The 24,610-nt window shown below is 51.0% G+C and overlaps 1 protein-coding gene across 1 annotated transcript; it reads right to left on the minus strand.

Annotated features, from left to right (window-relative positions):
• Positions 1–2,600: 2,600 nt before the first annotated feature.
• On the minus strand, positions 2,601–22,545 carry LOC116818751 (fibrinogen-like protein 1-like protein). Its single transcript, XM_032769956.2, has 4 exons — positions 22,375–22,545; positions 8,226–8,369; positions 7,831–8,139; positions 2,601–3,799 (listed from the first exon to the last, which is right to left on the minus strand). Exons 1-4 carry the CDS (start codon positions 22,376–22,378, stop codon positions 3,171–3,173), a joined length of 1,086 nt encoding a protein of 361 aa, XP_032625847.1. The 5' UTR covers positions 22,379–22,545; the 3' UTR covers positions 2,601–3,170.
• Between the last annotated feature and the right edge of the window lie 2,065 nt (positions 22,546–24,610).

Consider the following 24,610-nt stretch of genomic DNA (forward strand, 5'->3'; position numbering starts at 1 on the left):
TTTTTTAACCCAGTCAGCTACTTCCACAGGGGTAACGTCACCGAATCTTGTTTCTTTGGCAAGGGATCACAAGATAACATTTGGATGTATTTCCTTCAGCATGGCTTGTTTGGCTGCTATCATCATCATCATCTGAGTCTGCTTTGACTCTTTTGTTTTCTCTCTACCTTGTATCCATTCTCCTCTCTAACAGACTCTTCAATTTCCAGAGGGACTTCATTTGGGGTTAGAAAATCCTCCACCAGCCCAGCTGGGCACCCAGCCTCAGCCCCTTTCTGCTGCCAGCTTCCTGGCTTTATAATCCACCCTGCTCCTGCCCAGCTGGGCTTCTTGTTCAGTTAGGCCTTACTCTCCATCTTGGTGCCACCAGGTACCCTGACTGGCCTTTCAGGGCCTGTGTGTGGGTGGCTGGGTGGGTGGGTTTACACACATCATCAAAATGGGGCACAAAAGACTGTGGGGAGCAGAGGACAGACTGATGGGGTGCAGGGGAATGTGGAGGGCAAGAGACTGAGGGGGTGCAGGGGGATATGGGGACAGAAGGAGACTGAGGAGGTGTAGGGAGTTTGGGGAGTGGCAGGAGGCAGCCTGAGGGATATGTGGGAAGGGCAAGAGGAGACTGAGGAAATGAAGGAGGATGTGGGGGCAGATGGAGACTGAGGAGGCACAGGGGGTTTGGGGATGGGCAGGAGGAGACAGAGGGCATGGAGGGGTATGTGGGGGGGAGGAGGAGATTGAGGGGTGCAGGGGATGTTGGGGAGAAGGTGGCTGGGATAGGAAGGGAGGCAGGATGGTGCTGGGGGGAGGTGGGGCAGTATGGGAGCTCCCACGGGGAGGTGTTTGTGCCACACCATGCAAGTTGAGATGCTCATGGCTCATATCCCCACGGGGTGGGCGGCTGTCCCTCCTCACGCTCAGACACCACCAGGCACATGACAAACCTCAGGGTTTGTTATTCTCCATCACCACCAAGTTTTTAATCAATCTCTGGATATTTTGGGTTGATTTGTGTGTTTTGAATCTTTGGGGCTGTTACGGCAGTCGGAGATCCTGGGCACACCCCACCCATGGCCCTGCCTGGGACCTGTCCCTGTTCCTGTCCTTGTCTCAGACTGGGTTGCAGTGGTTCAGGGCACTGGTGTGTGACAGGCTGTCCCAGAGGAGGCCTCAGCTCCACATTCCAAGCAGGGAATTGGGGTCGGGAGGCCATCCATCCCAGCTAGCAGAGGGCCTGTGTGAGGAGTCTTCTGCCCACCTCACAGAGGGTTCTTTGTGAGGGACCCACCACTGGGCGGGTGATACCCATCCCCATACATAGGATCCCTGTGCCCCAGAGGGGCCCTTTGTTCCCAGGGAAGCTGTCCCAGTGGTCTTGAGGAAGGAGGGAGCCCCCTGCATCTGCCTGAGGACAAGTGGCAGTGATGACTGGTTACCAGAGGGACACAGTGGTGGAAGAAGGTCCCCATCTCTAGGGGATGTGAAATGACAGGGTGCCCCACACAGGGTCCTACTGCCAGAAGGTCAGAGGCAGGGCCTGCTGGGGCCTCCTCCCTAGCTGCTGGGAAAGGGGAGGCCCTGGTGGCTAGGGGCATATGGACTTAGTGTGGCACTCCTGATTCTGAGCTGCACTCTTGTGCCTTTGTGTCACTGCACTCTTGCTCAAAGCAGCCCTACCTCAGCCAGGGGAAGGTCACTCCAGCCTTGGGGGTCACTAGAGCTACCGCTGTGGCTGCCACTATAGGGAATGTGGCTAGGAAAGGGGATATATAGGAGGGCCATTGCTGGCTGGCCCAATTTTGAGTAGCAACTGAGCCCTCATCTGTGCTGAGTTCTCCTTGGCCATAGCTGAGGATCCGTCTGTAACGTAGATGGAGCTACAGGTTCTCGGCTGGCACGTAGTGTGGCCTGCAGTCCGAACAGCTGGCACTCCTTTTGCCCAAGGGAAAATGAGAACACAAGGGAGGAGCAGGTGTTGTGTGTGTGCATGACACTCGGCTCTACATCTCCTCACTGAACTGGGGAATGGTGAGTCCTGGTTTTCTGCCTGTGGGCCTGAGAGAAAGCCCATGGACAGGCTCTCCTCTGCCTCAGTATGGTTACTCAGGAGCAGGGAGGGGCAGTGTTTGAACTAGTTTTGGGAGCACAGGCACATCAGGAATTGGAACTGGAGCAGTGAGAGAATCCCCTGCCTGGCTGGTCATATAGCCATTTACACCTGTGCAAGAGGGGGTCAAATGGAAACAGCATTTCACACCCAATAGAACTCACTTTGCATGGGGGTAAGGGACTCCACAAGGCACAGGGCAGCGTGCAGTCAGGCTCTGCTGTAACACCAGTGAAGCCAAGAGGCCTCATTCTCCTTTCCCTTACACCAGTGTAAACGAGGAGTAACTCCACTGAAGCTGGTGGCACCCATGCACCCATGCAAACCTGGAGTAATAATGCAGTGCTGAATAAGGAATGAGTTTCCCCAGTATGAAACTCCAGAGTCCAGCCACATTTCCTGTGCTGTGCCACAACTCAGCCAGACATGGAGCAATGACAATTAAATGCCCTGATTAGAACATTTCACCATTTCCTTTTCAATGATGAGGAGAATGGGATGAGAACCTGAAGAGCGCAGAATGCCTGTTCCATTGTCACCTATCTTATACTGTATGAGCACATCTGAGATGCTGCATGGGAGTATGAAGCAGACGTCATTGCCAGAAATGCAATTTTATTCTAAAGCTTTAATGCCCACAAGGAAGGAGAAAAAGAAGTTTGTGGAAACCTGTCTGGGTCTGTGCCCTTCTCACCTGCATGAGGCCACCCACTGAAGCCAAGAACTAAGTGTACGAAGAAAAGTCACTACAAGGCCATGCACATTCTCTTCCCGGAGCTGCTACATTTGGAAGATACAATTTTTTAAAATCATTGTTCTGATTTTCAATATAATTAAAATGAATCAACCCAAAGGGGAAGGGCCCAGTGGAGAAGAGCTCGGAAAGTCTGCAGGGAGGGAGAGGAGAAGGAAAGTGGCCCCATTTCCTTGGTAATCCGGGTACCTTCCCCAGCAAGGCCTGTGAGGGCAGGCAGGAGGTTTGGCCATGACACACTCTGACCCTTTTCCATCACTTTGTGGAGCAGAGGTTGGCCTCACTGCAAACAAAAGGGTGGGGAAGGGATGACTAACAGTAAGACACTGGTTTGATGAGGATGGCAGAGGCTTGGCAGTTCCCACTACAGAAACTACCCCAAGTGATGCTCCCTTTGACGTTCAATCGAACAGAATAACAAGCCGAGTACCACCAGCCCCCACTATAGCTAGACGCACAGTTCCCGCTGTAAGCGTCCTGATCCAGGTCTTTAGTGGAGAACTTCATATTGTCATGCATGGAGTTAGGATTGTTTGAAGACATGGCATCCCCTGCAGTCCCCGTGTAAGAGCCCAGCCTCAGCCTGTAGCCATTGGACTCATCTTCCAGACTGAAGAGGTTGTAGTCTGCATATTTCATGGTGCCGGATGAATCGTGGATGACAAACCTGACCTGGTAGACCCTCTGCTTGGCGATCTGATAGATGTACTCCGTCCCCAGCCAGTAGTCATCCTCCACGTTTCCAAAGCCATACTTGTAGGTGGTCCAGGACTCGGCCCAGGTGATCTGCGTGTTGTGCCGGTTCCGCTGGAGGACCGTCCAGCCCCCGGCTGTTTCGTTCATGTCACAGTACACCACGAGCTGGTGCAGTCCTGTGGGCTGGATGAGGTAGATGCCACTGGGGCTGCCCGAGGGGATCTCACTGCAGTCCTTGGGCTTGGCTGAAGGCAGGAGAGAGAGGCTGATTTAACCAGAACCCATGAAACTAGGCCCTAAAGCTTCCAATCCTCCTGCTGTGGCTACATTCAGGGCAATGCTGAGATGCTGCATGCTTGCACAGGCAAACAAAGGTCTGGAAAGGGTTAAAATGATGTTTGGGTCTTATGTTATCTCAGGACAGAATCCAGACTGAGGGAGCCATATGCAGTCAAAGTGTTTGCAGTGGGCCAGGTCAGGCTGTTCCAGACCATTCCCACCCGAACTGGCACAGTTGGCAGCTTTTGCCCCAGACAGGATTCACCAGGGATTCATGCCCCCCAGGGCCTGTAACATCAAAGTTCCCCTCTCTTAATACCCATGATACAAGGCCATTCTCTACCCACCCTGCTGTCCCGTGCCCATTCCCCAAGCTCCATGTTCAGGTCATCCAGGATCAGTGTGGGTGGTGGTGGGGGGGGTCAGTTTTATTTCCGTCATGAGGAGTCTGCCTAGGAGTTATCACTGCGGAGAAAAATGCTGGAGCAGCTTTCTATTGACATCCTTGCTGGTATGTAGTGTCAAGTCTGCAGAGCAATGGGAGCAGGCTCACTGCATGCTGGGTCAGTGGCACAGATTGATGCCCGCCTTTGTGTTCCTTACTGGGAAAATGCAGAATCCATGGTTGTGTGTCTGCCTGAATATTCCCTGGAGATGAAATGCTGCTGGATCCCTCTCTAGTCCCTCCCAGGGTATCACTTGCCAGAGGCCTGAGTAAGGTAACCACATCCACCATAGCCCTTTGGTATCAGCAAGTCACTTGGTCTGTTCTCTCCATGTTTCCTTGATTATCAGTGCTTAATTTGTGCCAGAGCTCGCCAACGCTGAGTCCCAGCACCGCTAGACTTGGCAGTTCAGAGCCCTGGCACCTATGGGCTTGTTGCATCAGTGGCGCCCCGTCACCTCTTTCATAACAAATTAAGCAGTGCTGGTTATGGTCTGATCTGACCTGGTCATGGATGAGATCCTGATCTGGGATGCATCATCCATGTCTGAGCAGATGATGTAGGAAATCCAGTGCCAGTCCTAGTTACCAGTAGTCCCTAGTTCAGATCCTCAGTCCCAGCAGGGTAAGGAAGGTGGCAGGGCCCTATTATCCCCATCTGACATGTAACATAAGCTAGGCCTCATTTGTATAGTGAAGGCATATGAATGTGCCCACCTGATCCATGAGTCCAGGGATTGAATAAACATGGAAATGCCAGTAGAAACAGGACACCAGGTTGGGCAATCCCCAAAGGATCAGGCAGAGCTTCTGCGAGACTTGGGGAGGGAGCCCCAAAGATTCACTGTCCTGGTAAACTTCACCCCCAGTGGAGACTATACACTCGGCCTGCCAGCTCAGGCCTCAGCCATCATGGTAGCCATGGACTTCCCCCAGCTTGTCACTGGCCACATTTACAGGTATGCACAATCACTAGGTCTCATTTTCGTCCTGGGTTTAGACCTCAGCAGTGTCAGAATCACATAGTTCTCCTGGACAGGCCAACGCCTTCCTGCCACAAAGATCAAAGGGATCCAACCATGGGTACACCAACCAATTTAGTCAAACTAATGGAGGCCAAAGGGTAAGCTCCTGATGTCAGAGAACTTCCAGGAGACCCTGGAGGGCAAATAGCCTATCTGCAGTACTGCAGGGTGAACAAGCCTTGGAAGGACTGAGGAATGCCAGTCCATCCCTTGCAAACAGACCTCTTGCACTTCATAGTTGGGGAAGGCTGGTACAGGCCACCTGATGGCCAGGGTAACTTCAAACATCTCCCTCTCCTTCAAAGAGAATGAGATACGAGCCACCCTACGGAATACCAGATCGGGACTGCACCAGCAGCCTGCCCCAGTTCTGGCCAATTTTCAGTCAAACTTCAAGTACTCTTCTGATCTCCCTGATCCCTCTGATGGTGGGCTATTATATGAATAGACAGATAGAGAGAGTGCTCCTCACAGGGTAAGACTCAGCATGAAGCTATTCCTTGCCCCAAAGACCTTTCAATCAAAATGACAGAACTGGAGAAGACAGGATGCCCTGGAAAGCCCAGAGGAAGGTGTAACTTTGAGTGATACTTTTTTGTGTGCATGTGTAATAGTGTCTGAGTGAATGTGAGGTCACTTCTTGTGGGTGCCATAGAAGAAACGAGTCCTAGGCCAGGTCTACAACCTAGACTTCTGTCAGCACCGCCAACTCAGTCAGGGGTGAGAGGGGATACGGTCTTGGACTGGCAAAGCCCCCAGTGAAGACGCTGCTTTACCAGCAGAACTGCACTTTGACTGGGCTGGCTTGTTTCACTCCGGATGTGTAGGGAAAGCAAAGGGCAGCTTTACTGATAGAAGCTGCGACCAAACTAGCAGGGCTTTGTCAATGCAGTACAGTACAGATACAGCTACACCAGTACCACACTCCTAATGTAAACCTGGCCTGGGATTTTCAGAGCTGCTTAAGGGAGTGAGGCACATGAATGGGATTTGGGTAACCAACTCCCTTAGGCACTTTTGAGATGCCCAGCCTGAGTCTAACAGACACTTGACTGTTGGGAGGCTGGGGGCATGGCATGCCAGATGGAGAAGGTGCCTCATTCACAATGCTCAGTGTGGGGAAGGGCTTTGAGCTGGGAAGGGGTGAGTGGGGGCGTGTGTGTGGAGCTGACATTGTTGGCAAAGGGGAAGGGTGGCAACCAGGGAGTGAGCGATGAGATCAGAGCCATGGGCCAAGAGGGACTAAGGAGTGAAACCATCATGGGGATCTGGAGGGGATGACACAGTCTGATCGAGAGGCGGGGGAGATCATCTGAGCTCTTGCGTGGCTGGAGGACCTGCTAATACCATGGGTCCAGAAAGCTGGAGGTTTTATGCAAATAATGCAATGCCCTAATTTGGATACGAAGTGAATACAGAAATTTCCCCAATGTCTCCCTTGTGCCTCCTCCCCAAATTCATAAACTCATCCTGTCAAACCCATCGTTTCCCTCTGGAGTTACCTGCATAGCCCCATCTCTGCTTCTCAATGTGTCTCCCCCTGCCCACTTCCTCTCTTGGGCTCCCCTGCATGAATTTCCCCTTTCTCTTTGTCTGGCTCCCTCCTGGCTCCCCTCTATCCATGGTGCTCCACATCCACCCCTTTGAGTTTCTCCTGCCCCCAGAGCACCCAATGTAGATCCACGACTCATCAGTCTAGCTATATCTCTATCATGGGGTGGGGGGTGGAGGGTCTAGAGAGCTGTAACCATGGCGACCATACCTAGAGACATGGCCTGGTCCCAGTGAGGACTAGGCCTCGGGCTCCCTCAGCTTTGCCGCTCTCCCCGTCGGGAGTCTAGCAGGAGGTGCCCAAGCCGGTGGGTTCCCAGGCCAGTGACATTGGACCAATGTTTATAGTGGGGGTACTGAGAGCCATTGAACCAAACTGTAAACCCTGTATATGATGGAAACCACTTCAAGCCATGGGGGTGGAGCAGCACCCCCAATTCCAGCACCCCTGATCCCAGCCAGACTGGCAGCCTGGGCTATGCTGGTAGCAGGACAGCAGAGCAATTCTGATGTGGGCCAGTCCACTCCCCCAATACCCAAGTAAACAAGGTAGCACCCCTGAGTCAATGGGGTTACCCCAGCGTGACAAAGGACTGGGTCTGTCCCATAGTGCATCCCAGAGCTCCTCCTGGAGACCACAGGATATGGAACTAGACCACAAGCTGCACCAGTCGCTGCAGCGCACTGGCATTGGGGAAGGCCTCTCCAAGCGAGGGTGAGGGGTTGGGTACAGCAATAGCCTCCCATCCCCACCCCTGGGCGAGTATAGGGTACAGAACTAGCCTCCTGCCCCCTCTACTCCCCTGGCGAGGGTAGGGTACAGCAAATTTGGCAATAGCCTTCCACCCCAGCCCCCGGGAGAGTGTCAGGTACAGCAAAAGTCTCCTGCCCCCAGGCAAGGGTAGGGTAAGGAAATAGCATCACACCACCCTCTGCCCCTCTGGCAAGGGTAGGTTACAGCAGTTATCAGCATTACCTGAACACACCACACTGGCATCTTCTCCATGGTTACAGTTGTGGACTCCCCAAGGCTTTAAGGTGCACTCTGTGAGGGCAGATTCTCCTCCTCTGCAGTTAACATCGTCCAGTAGGATGGGACCAGATCCTTGTCCAAAGTGAGCTGTGCCTGGTGCCGATACCACGGCCCCACAGCCCAGCTGCCGACACACCACTGATGCATCATTTAAATCCCAGCTGTCATCGCACACAGTGCCCCAGACATTGTTGTACAGAATTTCCACCCGCCCAGCACAGTGGCTGGGACCATTCACCAGCCGGATTTGACCTGGGAAAATGCAAACCAAGGGTTAAAGAGAAAGCATCTGGGGAATTGTGCAGGGAAACAGGAGCTACCTCTTGGGAGCTACCTACCATCTTCAATTGCCTTTGGAGCTGTCTTTGTGATATTAGTGATGGATCTCTTGAAGATGTGCAGGTTGTGTGTGTCCAGACTGAGAACGGAGGCTGATAGGGTCACCAGACAGGTGAGGAGCAGGAGACAAAGGCGTGGGACTGCTGAGAATGTGAAGAGACAGAGTGAAGCTCCCTTCAGGAAATGGAGAATCACAATTCACTCAGCAACACAGCTGGTAATAGAGACCCACAATGCTACTAGGCAGCAATAAACAGCCTCTTAGGCGAACATGAGGACTCTCCAGCTCTGGGCAGTATCAGAAGCTAGTCGTATCCCTGGTGGCCCACATTTCTGTGCTAACTTCTTTTCATGGTTAAAACTGCAGCAAGAGTCTGTTTCCAGTTCTTTTCCCAACCCCTGTATAACTTTGATCAGCAAAATTCATTTTAACTGACCAGCACTGGAACTGTCATGTATTCACTGCTCAAGCTTTTTGTTTGTTTGTTTGTTTGTTTTGTTACCAATCCTAATAAAAATGCCTTCTGTTTTGAAATTATGACTTGTGTTTGATGTTTCTGTCTGTTCGGCTCAGTAAGAACTCATTAGTACCACTTTCCAGACTTTCCACTTCATTAACTCTTGAGCATTCATGTCAAGAATAGAGGTTATAATTAATCCAATTGACTAATGATTATTGTATCTAATTGTAACAGTCTTTCACCAGATAAAATGCTTGGGTACAGCTGGTGTTAAGGTTGGGCCACTGGGATTTAAGTCCTGAATACTGAAACACAAGACGAAGGCTCACATTTCAGATGCTCACATTGAGATGAATCCCCAGCTCTGCAGGTCCTTTTGAAACATCTGGCCTACAAGGTTAGCATTGGTGTGGGCTTGAACTCAGCACAATCTTCCCAGGACCACCTGGCTTGCCCCACCTTTTCAGTGCTGCACATATGGAAATCAAGTGGTGTTTACACACGTGCTGAGTGCAAATGCTTCCTCTAATGGGAGTGAATGGTTGGGAATTTGGCTTGACCCCACTTTGCATAAGTGTAAATGAGGACCCATGCAGCAAGGCAGGGAGAATTGGGCCTGTCACAGTTTCAAGGTAACTGCACCTGTATCCTACTCTCTGTGGTCCACTTCTGGAATCCCCTACATATCCCTTTGGTGGAGGGACACCCTGTTGTGGTGGGTACACAGCTCTAAGGTGGGTGGACAGCCAAGAGAGGAAGAAATGATGGATACAGTAAGCCACCTGGGTTGGTGGCCTTCCTGGAAAGGGGATGTTAAAGCTTGGCTAGCAGCATGTCTGGAGTGTGCCCGACACCAGCCAGCCACAGCTGGTCACAAGGGAAAGCTCATGGAGTGACCCTTGACTGGTCCCTGGGAAAGAATACAAAGGGACCATGTGGGCCCCCTACCCAGTACTAAAGCTGGGTATCGGTTCATGCTGGTAATTGTGGAGACATTCAGTAAGTGAGTAGAAGCCTTCCCTACTCCAAACCGCCAAAACCGCTGCCTCACTGCCTGTTACCCAGGTCTTTGTTCGCTGGGGGGTTCCCTGAATCATGGATTCAGATCAAGGGCCAGCATTTCACAGTTCTCTATTGCAGCATCTCAGTGAACTGCTGCGGGTGGAGTTGCAACTCCATATCCCCTACCACTCTCAAGCCGCCGGGCAAGTGGAGTGCATGAATCACACCGTCAAGGAGGAGCTTTGGAAGGGTGCCAATCTGGGAGGCACCAATTGGGCCAAGCTCTTGCCTTTCATTTTAATGCATATCCGAGCCCAGCCTGCCAAAGGCTTCAGTCACAGACTGCTAACAGGCAGACCAATGCCTCAGTGGGAAATCCTGCTCTCACCCTCACCAATGGAACAGGTCGTGCAGACAAACATGGAGGACTGGATCCTCCAACTTCAGGAGCGAATCCGAATACTACACAGGGAGGCTGCCCAATCAGAGGGCAAGGCTAGGGCCAAAACCACAGCCTGGTGCGATCCCGCCCCCCCACCCCCGCAATCTCCTGGATCAGATACAAACAGGGATGCTGGTAATGTATCGTGCCCACAGCCCCACTCCTTTCCAGTGCCCTGGTGGGAGGGTCCTTATCTGGTAGCTGACATGATTCATCCATCTCTGGTGTGCTTATCCCATGAGGATCAGCACTGGTGGGCTCATGTCTCTCAGGTGAAGCGCTGTAATGCCTTCACCAAATGCCAAAAGGAATGAAGTGATTCTGTTTTTTCAGGACTATGGCCACTCCTGTGGATACTTCTCATGGCTGCATGGGTCAGATTTAATCTGCCTCTTTATCCAGCCCTAATCTGGAGGACATTGGAATACAACGGTAATTGAAGGACTACACTCCAGAACAAGTCCAACAGTGGCCCTGGTATCAAAGGTGAACAATTCCCTGGTGGCAGGGAGGAAATTGTGGTTTAACAAATTGTGGTGCTGCATACTATTGGGGATTTATTCCCTATGCTCGTCAATGTAAATTTGTAGAGGTGGGATCAGGGTATACAGCCTTCCCTGAAGCACCTGAAGTGGTCAGTAATTTTAAACCTACAACCGTTGTGCTACGACACACCAGGGCACATAGGACAAAAACAGATACCCCACGTCAGTCCACTCTCTCTTCTCCTTCCCCTAGCCCACCATCTACTGACCCTGATACCCTCAGTGACTGATGCCAAGTATACTTGCAAAATGAATACGGTCCAACCAATCGTTTTGTTCAGTGGTTTAATAACGGTTCCTTACAAGCCCCCAGGTACACTCACAATAGTTCAGCAAAGTGGACTTTTAAAATGGAGGGAATAAATGGTCACTTAAATCACTTTGTACAAATTACACAGCAATTGTTTATGCCGGAGTGTGTACCTTTTCCACCTCATTATCCCTCTGGAGAAATGGTTCGGCTCTCTGGGGAATGTGGACATTGGATGGAAATCTCACTCTCGTCTGGATTTCCCTAAATTCTTCAGGCATGACACCCCTTTTTAATTGGACATGTTTTGCTGCCCCTTTTTGGACCAAGGGAAAATATATCCTAATTAAATCTCTTCCACTACCCCCTACTCCTCCACCTCCCTCCAAATTGTCTGTGACACACCCATCCCCATGGTGGTTTACCCCAGTCCAAAGACCTGTGGTTCTTAATGCATCTGGTTTACAAATCATAGACTCATAGAATATCAGGGTTGGAAGGGACCTCAGGAGGTCATCTAGTCCAACCCCCTGCTCAAAGCAGGACCAACACCAACTAAATCATCCCAGCCAGGGCGGACTTTGTCAAGCCTGACCTTAAAAACCTCTAAGGATGGAGATTCCATCGCCTCCCTAGGAAACCCATTCCAGTGCTTCACCACCCTCCTAGTAAAATAGTGTTTCCTAATATCCAACCTAAACCTCCCTCACTGCAACTTGAGACTATCGCTACTTGTTCTGTCATTTTCCACCACTGAGAACAGCTGAGCTCCATCCTCTTTGAAACTCCCTTTCAGATAATTGAAGGCTTCTATCAAATCCTCCCTCACTCTTCTCTTCTACAGACTCAACAAGCCCAGTTAGAATAATAGAATCACAGAATATCAGGTTTGGAAGGGACCTCAGGTGGTCATCTAGTCCAACCCCATTCTCAGAGCAGGAACCAATCCCCGACTATGTCCATCACTCTGTTCCCCACTGATTAGTATCTCAGTACACCTCTACCTCGATATAATGCTGTCCTCAGGAGCCAAAAAATCTTACTGCGTTATAGATGAAACCATGTTATACTGAACTTGCTTTGATCCACCGGAGTGCGCAGCCCCGCCCCCCGCTTTACCGCATTATATCTGAAGTTGTGTTATCTTGGGACGTGTTATATCGAGGTAGAGGTGTACTACATTTGCTAACTGTTCTCAGTTTACCAAAGTAGGTGAAAGAATGCTGCTATGGACAACTTAAAACTCATTAGAAATGGTTGGATGGGAATTAAAAAAGAACATCCAAAAATGGCTAGCCCTCAGAAACTACTTCTGGGAAGGTTGGAACTCGTTGCAGGAGGCTGACTCAGAGGCTCGAATCCAACTCTTGGAACATTCCCTGGGGCTACAGGACATGTGGGAGATTATTACAGGGATCTGTGCTTGGCTCAAAGACCATTTGTTGGGAAATGTTATTCTAACCCTCAAGAATATTACGGAATCCCTTATGAGTGAACTCGTGAACAGTGTAAAGACTATTTTGTGGGAAGAAGCATGTGGCCAGGCTCCAAAAGCCCTCACCAATCATCTTGTAAACCTCTTGCAGGATGCCCGTCAGGGTTTATGGCCATCTGGTTTGGCGGTGACTAATGTAGCAAATCAATTAAAGGTGTATTGGTCCTTTAGAGCCACCTGGCAGACAATTTTGGGGTACTGTACACTGAGCCTATGTACCCTTACTGACAGGGGAGTGGATAAAGGAAAATGGACCTCAGCCATCCTTTTACAGCCGGGATTTGGGCATGGGTGCAAATGAAAAAGGTCCCATGAACCCGTACAGCAAGTAGCTATAACAAATAACAACACACGGTTTCTAATGGGATCCGAGGTATACTACCCACAAGTGGGTCTCACATGGGTGGGACAGGGAAATACCTGGAAAGGATGGCCACAGGAATTGCCACCCCTGCAGTATTCAGAACCCGTACACCCTCAGCATTCGATAGAACAGGGAAATAAAATTTGCTGGGAGGGATCGGCTGTGCTTAATGCCCAGGTTTTGGACGGTGGAAGGTATGTGGAGTGGGTGGGATTTGGACCAGGAAACTTTTCCTTGCAGCTGGGAAACTCCACTTATCAGATTCATACACTAGGTATGCATTGGCTTAATGTAACAGGACACCCAACAATACCTACTAATTGGACTATGTTGGTACTGGAACCCATTGGGACCATGTGATAGAGTTACTCTGGCAGCTCCAGGTCAAGCATCGCTGAGCACAGATTTTGGAAGCCAAGGCTCTTGGAGGAATAAATGCATTCCAACTGTCTGCTGATTGTACTTGGACTGATATTGCCTGTGCCCTTTGGACAGGCATAATGGACACTCATTCACTTCTTGGTCGTATTACTCATGTAGGAATGTTATTCCTATTAATTGTAGTATTGACCATATTCATGGGGTGTTTGAAATTATGTGCTGCCTTAGCCTCTCCCCGAAAGCCATATTTGTAAATTCAGTGGCTTACCCTTTTTTATGACCTGCCTTCTCTCTCTCCTTGTAGCATGGTCAGTGGACCAAGGTATCAGGCTAGCTGGAGTCAGGGCCTCCAGCCTGAATGCCCCCCGTCATTCAGTGTGCAAGAAGGAGGGGTGCCTGGGCCCTTCTTTGAAGAGAGTGGGGGAGTGTTGGGATATGTTAGGGTTAAGTAAAGACCTGGGAAGTTGGTGGTGTGCTTACATGGCATTAGGAGATAAAGGCATAAGCAGGCAGTACTTCTTTGTTTGTTAAATAAGCTGCCATATTTCCCCTTCCCTGTTGCTTGTAAGAATTGATAAGGCCTGCAGCAGCATGAAAAATGTAGTTGTTGAATGAATACCCTTTGTGTGAAAGAAAGTAAAAGTAATGTTATCATAGAATCATAGAATCTCAGGGTTGGAAGGGACCTCAGGAGGTATCTAGTCCAACCTGCTGCTCAAAGCAGGACCAATCCCAACTAAATCATCCCAGCCAGGGCTTATCTCCCCCTCCCTTCCTTTCCCAGCTACATAAACAAGCCCTGGCTCATAGCCCCTTCCTCCCTCCCCCGAGAACCTCTTGTGGCCCCTTCCTCCCTCCCCTGAGAACTGCTGATCAGGGGAATTTGTAGCAACAGATTATTGCAAAGAAATGTATTTTCAAGGTAAAAATGCCTGTACAACATGCTTAATGCTATGAACAATAAATAGGGGTCAGTATACAAATTGTATGGGTGTTTCTATTACTTAATAAGGGTTTTGGGGGTGCGGTAACAAACGTATGCCTTTACATACTAACTACATACTAGATAAAAAGAGTGTGCTGTCACTAATCCAGTAGTTACTCGACAATTGGATCGAGGGGAACAAGTATCGCAATAAATAAGTCTGTACTCAAATCCGCCTCTGGGTCAACCTGCTCCTTTTCTTCTAACAGATCCAAGCAGCTTACATGCCAGAGGCTGTGTGTGAACAGCCCAGGAGTGGGGTTCTCACAGCAGAGCTGGGTAAGGCTGGCTCCCAGAGTCAAGGATTGGAGTGACCTAGCAGATCACTGTTCCAGACAACACCAGGGGAACATCACAGTGTCCAGGGTTGGCTCCAACGTTTTTGCCGCCCCAAGCAGCAAAAAAAACAAATAAAAAAAGCCTCGATTGGCAGCAGCTCTACCACCATCACTTCATTCTTTGGCGGCAATTCAGCAGCAGGTTCCATCCTCCGAGAGGGACTGAGGGGCCCGCTGCTGAATTGCCGCCAAAGAGCCAGATGTGCTGCCCCTCTCCATTGGCAGCCCCAGGCACCTACTTGCTGCACTGGTGCCTGGAGCTGGCCCTGGCAGTGGTGCACCAAGCAGGGTGTATGTGCGGCTTGTTACTCCAACTTTAAGCACTGATATTTGTGATTTAAAGTGAGTCTTAAGTGCAGTGGCTAAGAACAGTCAGGAGGCGATCACAGTTTTGTTATTTTCTGTTTGTTTATTTCGGGTGAGGGAACTAAGCACAAGAAAGCAGAAAAATGACTACCAGTGAGGCAGCTACAAAACTAGAGCTGGCCAGACAGGAAGCCACAGAGAAAGAAAAGGACCGCGAGTTTCAAATGTGGCAGGCACAAATGAGGCTCAAAGAAGAGGAGGCTGCACACAGAAGGGCTATGGAAGAAAAAGAGAGAGAGAGAGAGAGAGAGATCAAACACCAGCTGGATCTGCTAGAGAAGCAGAACCAGAGGCCCCCGACCCCAACGACTCCCATCACTACAGAAAGCCACAAGTGGGAACACTTATGTCCTGCATACAGTGAGGAGGACAATATTGCTGAATATCTGACTACCTTCGAAAGGCTGTGTGTAATACATGAAATCCCAGATGATAAGAGAGTTCCTACCCTGATTGCAAAATTAACTGGCAAAACTCGAAATGTATTCAATGGAATGCCTACTGAAGATGCTTTAGACTATTGTAAATCTAATGATACTCCTTTGCGAAGTCTTCAGATTACCCCTGAAACATATATAATTAAATTTAGGAATCTTAAAAGAGATATGGGGATGAGTAATGGGGAATATGTAAACAAATGAAAGATTTGTTGGGAAAATGGGTGAGGGGTAAAGAGGTGGCAAGTTTTGAAGGAATGTTGGATCTTGTCACTTAAGAGCATTTCCTAGGTGTATGTAAGGCTGATGTAAAGCAGCATCTATGGGACAAAGATGTAAAGTCTGTGGATGAGGTGGCTTTTTTAGCTGATGCCTTCGATCAGACTCAGGCGTCTATTGACGGCAGGCCACAGAAAGAGGGGTTTAAAACTGTTGGGAAGGGAGGGTCCCATTTTGCCCCTGGGAAGAGAGAAAGGGCCAGGGAGCCTAAACATTCTCTTACCCCCAAACATTCATCTACTGGTAACTCCTATCCCAAATCTCCTGTAAAAGCAGAAGAGCCCAAAAGGTGCTATCAGTGTAATTCCAGTGTGTGATCACCTGAGGAATAAACGCCCTGTTCTAGGAGGACGCAGGCAACCAAGAGCTCATGTTAGTTCTGCTGTCCTCAACACAGAAACCCCCCAGGGAACTGAAGCCTGTCATATTGGTTTTGTGAGATTAGCCTCTGCAGAACCAACCATGGAGTATGTTAAGGTTGTCAAAATTAATGGCAGGGAATACAGGGGCCCAGATCTCTCTAGTTAAGCAGCGTGTGGTCCCAAAGGCCAGTATGCTACCTGGCCAAATGGCAGAGATTTTAGGGGTGGGCGAAAGCCAATTCCTTGTACCACTAGCTAGAATCCATGTGGTGTGGGAAGGTTTGGAAAGTGTTTTGACTGTGGGGGTAATGGAACACCTCCTATTCCACCTGCTCCTTGGTAATGATTTTTCCATGTAGCTCAGGTTAAAGTATTTGCCTGCGGCAGGAGGGAGTTTTATTCTGGGACCCCTGAGGGAAAGGGTAAGGTCTCAGGAACTGCTGAGAGAATGGGAGAGAGTCTCCTTGATTCTTCTGCAGCAGGGGGGAAGCCACATGCTTCCAGGTGGGAGGGTGGTTGAGACCAACTCCTGCACTGCAGCTGGAGGCAACACCACATCAGGAAAGGATGGGGTGTAATGCTGGCCAGGGAGAGAACTGTCCAGGTTGTTAGCTGCCAGCAGGTCACAGCTGAACCTGAGACAAATTTAGCTCTAGGGAGCAGAGAGAAATGTGTCCCAGAGGATCTCACAAACCACTGAGGTGGGTGAGAATTCCTGTGACTCTGTAACACAGGGAAGCAGGGTGCTTCCAAGTATGGGAGGGGCTGAGCCTAGCTCCTTTCCAGCAGAAGGAAACATACCCTCAGGCGCAGGAGAGGTGTTGTCAGTGGTTAAGGAAACTGTCCCAGTTGGTAGCTGGCAGAGACACTAGAATATCAGGATTATAAGGAACCTCAGGAGATCATTTACTTGAACCCCTTCTCAAAGCAGGACCAATCCCCAAACAGACTTTTACCCCAGTTCCCTAAATGGCCCCTTCAAGGATTGAACTCACAACACTGGGTTTAGCAGGCCAATGTGCAAATTTCTGAGCTGTCCCTCCCTCTTAGAAGACAGGTAGGTTAGCATCTGTGCACCCAGACACTCAGCCTGTGACCCAGGCTTTGAGAAGGAACTGTGTACCTGACCTCCTGGAGGGGAGCAGTCACACAGCTGACTTCTCAGGGACAGAGAAAGGGGTGGTGGAGGGTCCCCCAATCCAGGTCCCAGTTTGTCAAGCTGCTATTTCTGATACATTTTTGGAAAGTAACTGTGTGTCTTTAAATCAAGATGCCCATCCAAGACCTGTGATAACAGAGGAGTTGGGACCAGGAAATTGCCAGGCGGTAGCCTGCCAGAATACAGATGACCCAACTGATGGGCTGTGTGTGTGTGTGTGCATTCCCCCAGGCTGGCGAAAGACAGAGAGCAGTTATGAGACAGCTGCTGGGAAAAGGCGCATCTGATCAAAGGGTAAACACACCTAGCCCAGTGAGCACAGATCACAGCCCTCTAGGGGACAGGGAAGGACTCAGTGCTGGGAGGAGGAAACACAGGGTAACCCCAAAAGGGGAGATGGGTTTCTGCATATATACAGTCCTGGGGTTAGGAAACTGCTCCCCAAAGGGCCAGCCAATGTGCAGGATCCCCCTGAACACCTACTTTGCCAGACCCCGAGGCACCAAAATTCCAGAAACATGATTAAATTAAGAGCCCACATAGAGGGTAACACTGGAGGGAAAGAAAAGCCAGTGACTGATTACATGGGAGAAAGTCAATGGACACCGTGGGTAATGAACAAACTAAGCTCATACTAGAATATCCGAACAGAGGGTGTGTTATCCTAAAGATACTTGTAAATGCACATCTGTGATAAAAATGTTGGTATTAATGTTAAGTTTTGGGGATAAGAATTTTGACACGGACGTTTAACCTTATGATAATGCTACTTTTCAATTAATACTTGTAAACAGACTTAAAGCTGGTCACAGCGAAGAAACCCTAACCAACCTGGTTTGCTTTGTGAGGGGGAAACTGAAGCATGCTGCCTCATGGCCTTAATGGTTGGATGCCAAGAGAACTATAACACGAACTGCCTTCGAGATCATAGACTCATAGAATATCAGGGTTGGAAGAGAGACCTCAGGAGGTATCTAGTCCAACCCCCTGCACAAAGCAGGACCAACCCCAACTAAATCATCCCCGCCAGGGCTTTGTCAAGCCTGACCTTAAAAACCTCTAAGGAAGGAGATTCCACCACCTCCCTGGGGAACCCATTCCAGTGCTTCACCACCCTCCTAGTGAAATAGTGTTTCCGAATATCCAACCTAAACCTCTCCCACTGCAACTTGAGACCATTGCTTCTTGTTCTGTTATCTGAGAATTGAAAACAAGCCGAGCTTCATCCTTTGGAACCCCTTCAAGTAGTTGAAGCTGCTATCAATCCCTCAAACTCTTTTTCTGCAGACTAAATAAGCGCCTTCCTCAGCTCCTTCTTAAGTTGATGCCCCAGCCCCTTATCATTTCGTTGCCACTCCCGGACTACTCTCCAATTTGTCACTTCCTTTCTGTAGTGGGGGCCCAAACTGGGATGCAATACCAGATGCTGCTCAGTCCCAGTGCCGAATTACAGGGGAATAATTCATTTCCCTATCTGTGGCAATGCTCCTACTAATACGCCCAATATGACAGTTAGCTTCTTGGCAACAGGGCACATGCTGACAATATCCAGCTCTTGTCACATGTAACCCTAGGTCTTTTTCTGCAGAATGCTGCTCTAGCATCAGTCCTGTTCATAGATCATAGACCTTAGCTATGACTCACATAGTCAGAAGGGACATAATGATCATCTAGCCTGACTCTGCACAAGCAGCACAACAACCTTGACCCGATACACTTTATACAACCCCTACATGATGAGTTATTGAAATCCTAAATTGTGATTTGAAGACCTCAAGCTGCAGAGGAATCCAGCAATCGACCATGCCCACGTGAGAAGGAAGGGAACCTCCAGGGCTTGCAATCGCCTGGAGGAAATTCGTTTCCCGATCCAAATATGGCGATCAGCTAAACCTGAGCATGTGGAGACTCAGCCAGGCCAGACCCAAACTCACCAGATCGCACCAGACTGTGATGTCTGTAACAGTGCATGGATTCTTCCGTCCTAACGTGCAGACTCGTGCACGTTGGTCCTTGTTGAACCTCTCGATTTCTTTTGGCCCAGTACTCAATTTGTAGGTCTCCCTCTGTTCTATCCCTACCTTCGCATCCATCTTAGCTGCCCCACCAGTTTATGCGTTCATCCATGTGAACTTGCGAGGGGATCCATCCCATATCCAGATCATAATAAGGACGTTGAATCAAAACTGCCAGGCCGTCTGGTGGCCCCTAAAGCATTCTATTAAAACTGGCCCGATATGCTCCGTGAGCGTCCAGCTGGCTCCACTGACCAGGCTTGCTTGAGGGGAACCGCCACCCCTGCGCATGGACTCCCCCCCGCCCCTTGCTGACACTCACGAGCTTGTATGGACGAACGCTGCAGCAGTGACTCAACTGTCACATGGAGGCTCATCTCGCCAGGCCCAGGGCCTTTCTGCAGCCCCACCATCCAGCTCACCATCATCATTTAGCAGAAGTGCCAAGCAGTAAATAACAACGACAACAATACACGTGTGTGTTGTGTGTGCATGACGTGTGGTGTGTGTGACAGAGTGTATTGTGTGGTAACGTGTGTGTGAGAGAACCAGTGCGCTTGAGCAAGACAGAGAGAGAGAGAGACTCTGTGTGTGTGTGTGTGTGTGTGTGGTGTGTGTGTGTGTGGCGTGTGTAAGACTGTGATTGAGTGTGTGTTGGGGAGTGTGAGACTTTGTCTGTGTGTGTGAGACAATCTGTTGTGGGGGACTGTGACTCATGAGATGCAGAGTGTATGTGGGTGTGAAAGCCAGTCTGTGTGCAAGAGAGACTGTGTGTTCGGGAAGTGTGAGAGACAGTGAGCGCACTGTCACTTTAAATCCCCCCCTTGGAAGTTTTGCTCCTCCTGTCCTGGCCCTGCCTGCCCCCCCAGGCAGGCAGGGTGCAGGGAGGATGGTGCTGGGCTGCACCACTCTGGGCTCCTGAGGCTGGGTCGGACTCGGCAGAGCTGGAGGCCTTACCGGCCGGCTGAGGAGTGAGGGAGGGTTAGGGTCAGGGAGAAGCCTGCCAGCTCAGCTCAGGGGAGGGTCCAGAGACGAGAGGTTTCCAGCGAGGGTGGTGCCCCAAATTGTCAGGTGCCCCACGCAGCCATGTATGCTGTGTATGCCTAGGGACGGCCCTGCGGGGGATACCGGGGTTAGGGGCTCAGGAGGGAGGTGCAGGGGGTAGGAGTGAAGGGAATGCAGGGACTGGGGACAGGAGTTGGGGTGCAAGAGGGAGGTGCAGGGATTAGGTGTGAAGGTGGCACAGTGTAGGCGTTAGGGCACAGGAAGGGGGGCAGAGGTTGGGAGTGAAGAGGGTGTAGGGATTAGGGGCATGGGAGGGGGAGCAGGCATTGGCGTAAAGGGGGCACAGTGCAGAGGTTAGGGGCTCAGAAGGGAGGTGCAGGGGGTAGGAATGTAGGGGGGTCAGGGATTGGGGGCAGGGGTTGGCATGAAGGGGGCACATACAGTGCAGGGGTTAGGGGCACAGGAGGGGAACGCAGGGGTTAGGGTGAAAGAGGTGCAGGGATTGGGGTGATGGTGGCACAGTGTAGGTGTTAGGGCACAGGAAGGGGGCAGAGGTTGGGGGTGTAGGGATTAGGGGCATAGGAGGGGGAGCAGGCATTGGGGCAAAGGGGGCACAGTGCAGAGGTTAGGGGCTCAGGGAGTAGGAGTGAAGGGGGTGCAGGGATTGTGGGCACAGGAGGGTAATGCAGGGGTTGGGGTGAAAGGGGCATGCACAGTGCACGGGTTGGGGGCAGGAGGGAGGTGCAGGTGGTAGGAGTGAAGGGGGTGCAGGGACTGGGGTGATGGTGGCACAGTGTAGGTGTTAGGGCGCAAGAAGGGGGGCAGAGGTTGGGAGTGTAGGGATTAGGGGCATGAGGGGGCAGGGTTTGGGGCAAAGGGGGCAGAGTGCAGAGGTTGGGGAGAAGGGAGGGGGGAGCTTGGGAAGCCTGTGGGGAGCCAGGGGCATTGGGGGGCAGGGGTGAAAGTAACTTACAGGACTTACTGGTACTGCTGGAGTCCTGAGGGGGCGTGGCCTCATCCAGAAGAGGCATGGCTGAACCGGAAGGGGCGGGGCCGTTCAGGATTTAAAGGTCCTGGGGCACTGGCTGTGTCTGGGAGCCCCAGGACCTTTAAATCAACCCGGGGCTCTCAGCTGCAGAGATGGCTGGGAGCACCCGGGGCTCAGGGGCAAATTAAAGGACCCAGGGTTCTGTCCACTGCGGAGCTCCGGGCCCTTTAAATCCCCACCACAGCTCAGGCAGGACGGGATTTAAAGGACCCGGAGCTCCTGCCGCTGTGAGGAACCCCGAGCCTTGCCAGGTTGGGGTCGGGTTTTAAAGTGCCCAGAGCTCCTGCCACAGCAGGGAGCCCCAAGCCCTTTAAATCCAGCCCCAGCCTGGCCGCTGGAGCTGTGGGCAGGGTTCAAAGGGCTCTGGGCTGCCCGCAGCCGTGGGAGATCTGAGCTTTTTAAATCCCCGCCTCGGAAGCCGGTGTGGTCCGGCACGGCGTACTGGTACCGGATGGTACTGACTTACTTTCACCTCTGAATGGGGCGCAGCATGCCCATGGGGGCCAGAGGCACCAAAATGCAAGTTCTCCCAGGGTACCATTTTCCCTAAGGCCAGCCCTTCCCAGCTTAGATGCAATTTTTAAACATGAATGGCTTCACCTCAGTTGTTAGATTTCCCCAACAAATAGGCTTTTTTCCCCAGCTCAAAACACCTTCCATTCTGCTCCTAAAACCTCCTTGCAACATTGAATCTGGGGCAAGCTGGAGAAATTTGCTCTGGGGTTGGGTGAAGGGTTTGCTCTGGGGTTGGGTGAAGGGAAGAGAAGGAAGGTGAAGTTACTTAGGTCTCAGCCCGCCAGCCCTCTGTGGAGTGAGAGGGGAGACGCTGCTGTCACACTCCAGTGCGAGTGGAGATGGGACCACGCTGGATGTTGGTAAGTAGCGTGTCAGGACAACACCTCAGTCCTCCATGGTGCAGGGTCATAGAGGGGGCAGGTGTTGGGTGGAGAACAGGCATGTGTGGGAAGGCCTGGGCCTGATCCTCCTGATGCTAACAAGGTGCTTAGATATGTGTTCTCCTCTCTGGCCTCCCTTCTGCTGCTAGGTCGGATGGCTGCCCAGCAGCTCCTCATTGACACAGGATCAGGGCCCCTTGCATTCCCTCCCGCCCCCCGTCACTCTTTGCCTTGTCCTACCCGCAGCACTCTGCACCTGCATGAGCCGGCTCCAGCCTCTGATGTGGAATGAAAGGTTTGGGTAGGAAAATAACTCACCCATTCTGACGGTGCTGCTGAGCAAATGGGCAAGAAAACTGAATGGTCTGTCTGCCTGCTCCTGAGCACTGAGCTGCAATTTGTCCCTTTATAGCAGAGCTGACACCTCCGTCCTCACCCAGTTTACCTCAGAACCTCAACTCCCAGCAAGGAAGATTTGCATGTGCAGAAGGAAATAGTCACTGCTTGTGAGTCTTGGGCGGTTTTATTACCCACAATAATAGAAAATAGCCAGACAGTCCTCCCTCCTTCCTGAGAATGCTAGATACGCCCATGATCACAGAGCAGTGAGCCAGGGATTTCTGTTATTGACACTGTCCCAATTCGAAGCATTTCTGAAGAACTGTCCAGGCACCTGAGCAAATAAGGAAACATATGGAAAGATCAATCCAGACAGGATGGGGGAATCTGGGCTCTGTAGGACCTGCAAAGCAATGTCAATAACCCAATGGGCAAGGGCAGGTTGAGAGTCGCTGCTTGTTACCACCTGTCGGCCGGTCAAGGGGAAGGGGGAATTAGTGGTTGGGCTCAGTCCGGTTGCCAGGTGCGAGCAGCACAGAACCAACCCATCCCCTGAGCTGGCTCTAGCTGAGCCTGTGGGCTGCAGTCTCTGTGCAGAGCCCACCTGGAGGTCGTCCCTCCAGCACTGATGCAATGTGGCTGGCAGGTGTGGGAGAAGGGGACTTGGTGGGTCTTTGTGCTGTTTTTCCTTTTCTACACAGGAACATGGCGCTCTGGGTTCAAACTACAGCATAGCAATTTAGCAGATTCACCTCAGGAAAAACTGCCGAGCTGTAAGAGCTATGGGACAATGGCACAGAAGAGAGGCCTAGGGAGCTTGTGGAAGCTCCTTCACTGGAGGTTTCAAAAGGAGGCTGGAGCCATTTGTCTCGGATGGTTTAGACACATCAAATCCTGCATCTGGGCAGAGGTTAGACTAGTTGACCATTGCAGTCCCTTCTTACCCTCTGGTTCTATGATTTTAGGACTGAAGGGACTTCTAGGTCATGGAGTCCAGCCCCCACTGTCGCGGGCAGCCCCCTCATAAATTTATCATGCTCTGGCTTGAAATTAATTAGGTTGTTTGCTCCCACTGCTCCTATTGGGAGGTTGTTCCCAAACCTCATTTCCAGAGCCAGGTGGGTCACACCCACCCCGTTCCACGGTGTCCTCAGTGCGGGAGCATGGAGTCAAGCCAACATCCTTCCACAGTGTCCCCAGTGCCAGGCGGTCCACGCTCACATCCTTCAATGGTGTCTTATGTGCCAGACGGGTCACGTTCACGTTTTTTCACATTCCCCTCCAGTGCCAGGTGGGTCATGCTCATGGGACCTGTGTCCCTCTTTGCCTTCCAAAGGCAGAAATATCCTGGAAACCTCCCATGGCTGATAAGAATGCTACAGGCTCTTTGTGCTTGGAGACATGCTGTTAAAACTGATACAGTTACATAGGCTCCCTGATGCTGCACAGAGGGAGAACAGGGCAGCTCACTGCCATCCTGCTCCCCTCCCTGGGATCATTGCCTGGCACAGGTTAGCACCAGGGAGGGTGCATGGGACAGCAAAGGGTTGACAAGGGCTCTGTGATAGGAGCTATCACTGGTGAGCTGACAGGCACTACTGATAATAGGAAGATTGGTGCTCAGATTCTCCCATGAACACTTCAGCCAACTCTTAACTACGTGTCATTCAGACACTTAATCCACAGTACTGAGCTACTTGACTTCACTAGGTACCTTTGCTATCTTGAGATCTGGGGTTCACGTGCAGTGTGTGGGTGTGTGTGTGATGGGTTCAGACACAGAGACCCCCTTGGGACTGTCACCTGATGTGCTGAGATTGCCTCTGAGCCTGTTTCCCCTGCCATTCGGCACTTCAGAATCCTGTCTTGTGGAGCCAGACACTCCAGTCTGTTGCAACACAGACCCAGGGTCTGAACCACATCCCCAAAGCTGCAGACTTAACCAAAAACTGTTCAGCAGGGCACCTATCTCCAGCACTCAGACACCCAGTTCCCAATGAACAGCTGTTTGCCCCCCCCCAAGTATTAATCACCACGCTCATACAGATAAACAAAGTAGATTAAGTGGTCTCCAAGTATAACAGACAGAAAAAGTAGTTACCAGCAATAAAAAAGAATAGATAGACTTAAGAAACTGAACATGGGTAAATCTCACCCTTAGAGATGTTCCAATAAGCTTCTTTCAGAGACTAGACTCCTTCCTAGTCTGGGCCCA

Source organism: Chelonoidis abingdonii, chromosome 20 (assembly GCF_003597395.2).
Source record: "Chelonoidis abingdonii isolate Lonesome George chromosome 20, CheloAbing_2.0, whole genome shotgun sequence".
Taxonomy (NCBI): Eukaryota; Metazoa; Chordata; order Testudines; family Testudinidae; genus Chelonoidis; species Chelonoidis abingdonii.

Bases quoted from the DNA above. Each gene is read 5' to 3' on its own strand.
- LOC116818751 (XM_032769956.2), bottom strand. The intron at 8,140-8,225 runs GTAGGTAGCTCC...GCATTTTCCCAG, and splicing joins TCCAAAGGCAATTGAAGATG to GTCAAATCCGGCTGGTGAAT. The intron at 3,800-7,830 runs GTAATGCTGATA...TCCTGCCTTCAG, and splicing joins TGCCAGTGTGGTGTGTTCAG to CCAAGCCCAAGGACTGCAGT.